The sequence below is a fragment of the Silurus meridionalis genome, chromosome 13 (genome assembly GCF_014805685.1).
Source record: "Silurus meridionalis isolate SWU-2019-XX chromosome 13, ASM1480568v1, whole genome shotgun sequence".
Taxonomy (NCBI): Eukaryota; Metazoa; Chordata; class Actinopteri; order Siluriformes; family Siluridae; genus Silurus; species Silurus meridionalis.
In genome coordinates, this window is record NC_060896.1 from 27,847,777 (window position 1) to 27,850,919 (window position 3,143).

Genomic DNA, 3,143 nt, shown 5'->3' on the forward strand with positions numbered 1-3,143 from the left:
AAAAGAGCAGTCCATCAATCAAAAGTTTAGGCCCCAGGTTTTAGGCCCCATTTTTCCTTTTTTTTTGTTTTGTTTTTGTTTCTTTTGCAAGAATTAGGTCCTTGTCATGGCTTCCGTTCGGCCAGCTCTGGGCAGGAATGGGGTTCAGTGCATGGGCTCACGCGTGGATGGCCGCTCAGGTGATCGCGAGAGGAGGGATGGTACGAGGCGAGGATGTCCTTTCACTTTTTTGCACAATATTTCCAAAAAAGTGACTTGGCAACAAACGAAGGAAGAGTATGAAGAATGCCATGCTGGAGTTATCCAAGTTAAAAAAAAAAAGAGTTCATTTCTCAAGCAAAAAGAACCAAAAAATAATAAAGAACCATACATGTCCAGCATGCAGGCGATAATATTAACACAGTCTCTCTTTTTTATTTTATTTTTATGTTTTTAAAAAAATGTATGCAATGTATATAGCTTCTGTTTTATACGTCTTTGAACACACACACACACACACTCTCACACTCTCTTTCTCTCACACACACATATACAGGACAGGACGTATGAGATGATAATGATGGAGGAGGGAAGGTGGCCTGGGTCTCTGATCCTCCACACAAAAAAAAAAATTATAATGCACAAAGTCTGGAAGATGTTTCAAGCAAGAATTTTTTTAGTCTTTTTGTTTGTTTGTTTGTTTGTTTTTTTTTTTTTTAGAAATGTCTGAACATCTGGGTGCATGCACAGATTATCAAAAAATAGAAATGCTTCTGAATGTTTTGGGGGGAAAAGACACCTCAGGCTGGGTGAAGACGAGTGCACACTTTCAGGGACAAAAAAAGGAGAAGAAGCTCAAAAAACAAACATAAAAAAGAGGGAAAAGTTCAGGGTATAAAAATTAATAAAAGGGAGACACTGGGTGTTTTTTTTTCTTTTTTTTTTTTTTCTTTTTTTTTTTAAGAATTGCAAAATCCGGAATTTAAAAAAGGAAATGAACAAAAATATAATGATAAAAAAATCTACCAAGGGACAAAAAACTTTGCTCTTTCTTTCTATGATTTTTTGCCTGCTTTTGCGTTAGCTTTTTGTTGTTGTTGTTGTTGATGTTGTTGGCTGTAATGATAGTGTGCGCAAACTCACATGAAAAACTCCGGCGACGACGGGTTGTTGTCGCTGCTCGAACCGCTCTCGCGGAAGCCGCTGCCCACCACGAGCTTCTCGTACTTCTCCTTGTAGGCGTCGCGCTCGCGCACGAGGCGCGAGATCTCCTGCTTGAGGTGCTCGACCTGCTGAATCAGCTGCGTCTTCTCGCCCTCGAGCACGTGCCGCTGCTGGACTCGCTTGAAGCGGCACGACTGCGCGTAGCCGCGGTTCTTCAGCGTCCGCCGCTTCTGCTTCAGGCGGATCACCTCCTCCTTGCTGACGCCGCGCAGCTGCCGGTTCAGCTCGCGCACCGACATGGTGACGAGCTGCTCGTCCGAGAAGCGATCGTCCGCGCTCCCGAGTCCGTGCTGCTGCTCTTGGTGCTGCTGCGGATGATGATGGTGATGGTTGTGACTGTGGTTGCTTGAGGCGCCGGATGGATGCGCGCCGCTGCCGCCGTGATGGTGATGGTGCTGGTGGTGCTGCTGGTGGTGGTGTTGGTGGTGTTGGTGAGGCGCCGTGGCTGCGATCACGGCCGAGACCACGGCGGCGGCCGGCCCGACTTCCTCGGCGCCGGCAAACTGCTGCGCCCGCGCGTAGCCATCGAAGGCGTGCAGCTGGTGCGCGCTGCTGATCAGCGCCTCCATGGCGTCCTCCGAGCCGAAGCCGAGCGCCTCTGCGTTCAGGGGCGCCTGCTGCTGCTGCTGCTGCTGCTGCTGTGGAGCTTGAGGTTGATGTTGGTGTTGGTGTTGGTGCTGCTGCTGCTGCTGTTGCTGCTGCTGCTGCTGAACGTAGCCACCCATCCAGTAAAAGTCCTCCAAGTGCGCTTTAGGCTCGCCCCCTGATCCGGGACTAGGCGCCGAGAAGCTCGGAGAGGGCGGCACCGAGCTGCACGGTGTACTCATCGGCGTCGACGAAAGGGAGCCTCCGGCGAGCAGGCGCCCGCACTGGGTCAGACCAACGCGCTCGGTCTCCGCCGGCTCCTTCTTCACCTCGAACTTCATCAGGTCGAAGTCGTTCACGTACTCCATGGCGAGAGGGCTGGTGGGCAGCTCGCCGGAGCTCAGCGCCATCTCGGACGTCATGCGCTTCCCGTTAGCGCTCCTCCACAGAGGCTGTAGAGCGGCTGTCAGCGCGGTGTGAGCCGGGACAGGGTGAGCCAGCTTGATGGCTTTTCTTGTTCCCGTTCGTGATATATAAAAAAAAAAACAACAACAATAAAAAAATAAAAAAATAAGAAAGATTGCAAAACGAAGTCTTTTTTCTTTCTTCTTCTTTTAACTCCAACCTTTACGCACAGTGCTGTCCTGCAGACGCATCCGAGATCCCAGCTGCAGATCTTCAATCTATCTCTCTCTCACTCTTTCTCTCTCTCTCTCTCTCTCTCTCTCTCTCGCTCTCTCTTTTGCTTTTCGGACATGGAAGACTTTCGGTGCGCGCTCCCGTCCTGAATCACATCGTGCAGCCTGCACAAAGAGCAACCGAGAGAAGGTTTTGTATTTAACTTTTTTTTTTCTAAAAAAGAAAATGAGGAAATAATACACTTGCAGACTCTCGGACGTGTAGAAGGTGTGGAAGTTATTTTGTAAAGCCAACACAACAGCAGATGAGTTTAAAAGCATTGCTGAGTTTTATAGGCGCTCTGACGGCACGGCCCCAACCCGGAATTCACTAGGAGGAACAGCCAATCGGATTCTTTCTCTATTCTCATTAACATAATCAGAACAGGAGCCAAAAGTTTTTTTTGTTTTTTTTTCTCAGCTGACTGTCAGCTGGACTCCTTAACTCTTTATTCTTAACTCTTTCATGCCACGTTATTATTATTATTATTATTATTATTATTATTATTATTATTATTATTATAAATACTACTGAATAAATTAACTTTTTTTGCATTATTTTTCTTATTATTATCTTTTTGCAGCAGAAGCAGCAGCAGCAACACATCTGGTGCATGATGATCCTTTCACACATCTTAAATACTATGCATAATGCATTATAAGCCCTTGCACTGAAGT

The 3,143-nt window shown here is 47.2% G+C and overlaps 1 protein-coding gene across 1 annotated transcript; it reads right to left on the reverse strand.

Moving 5' to 3' along the window:
• Positions 1-663: 663 nt before the first annotated feature.
• Positions 664-2,915, reverse strand: mafa (v-maf avian musculoaponeurotic fibrosarcoma oncogene homolog a (paralog a)). Its single transcript, XM_046865068.1, has one exon. The coding sequence runs from the start codon at positions 2,208-2,210 to the stop codon at positions 1,119-1,121; it is 1,092 nt and encodes a 363-aa protein (XP_046721024.1). The 5' UTR covers positions 2,211-2,915; the 3' UTR covers positions 664-1,118.
• Positions 2,916-3,143: the final 228 nt, after the last annotated feature.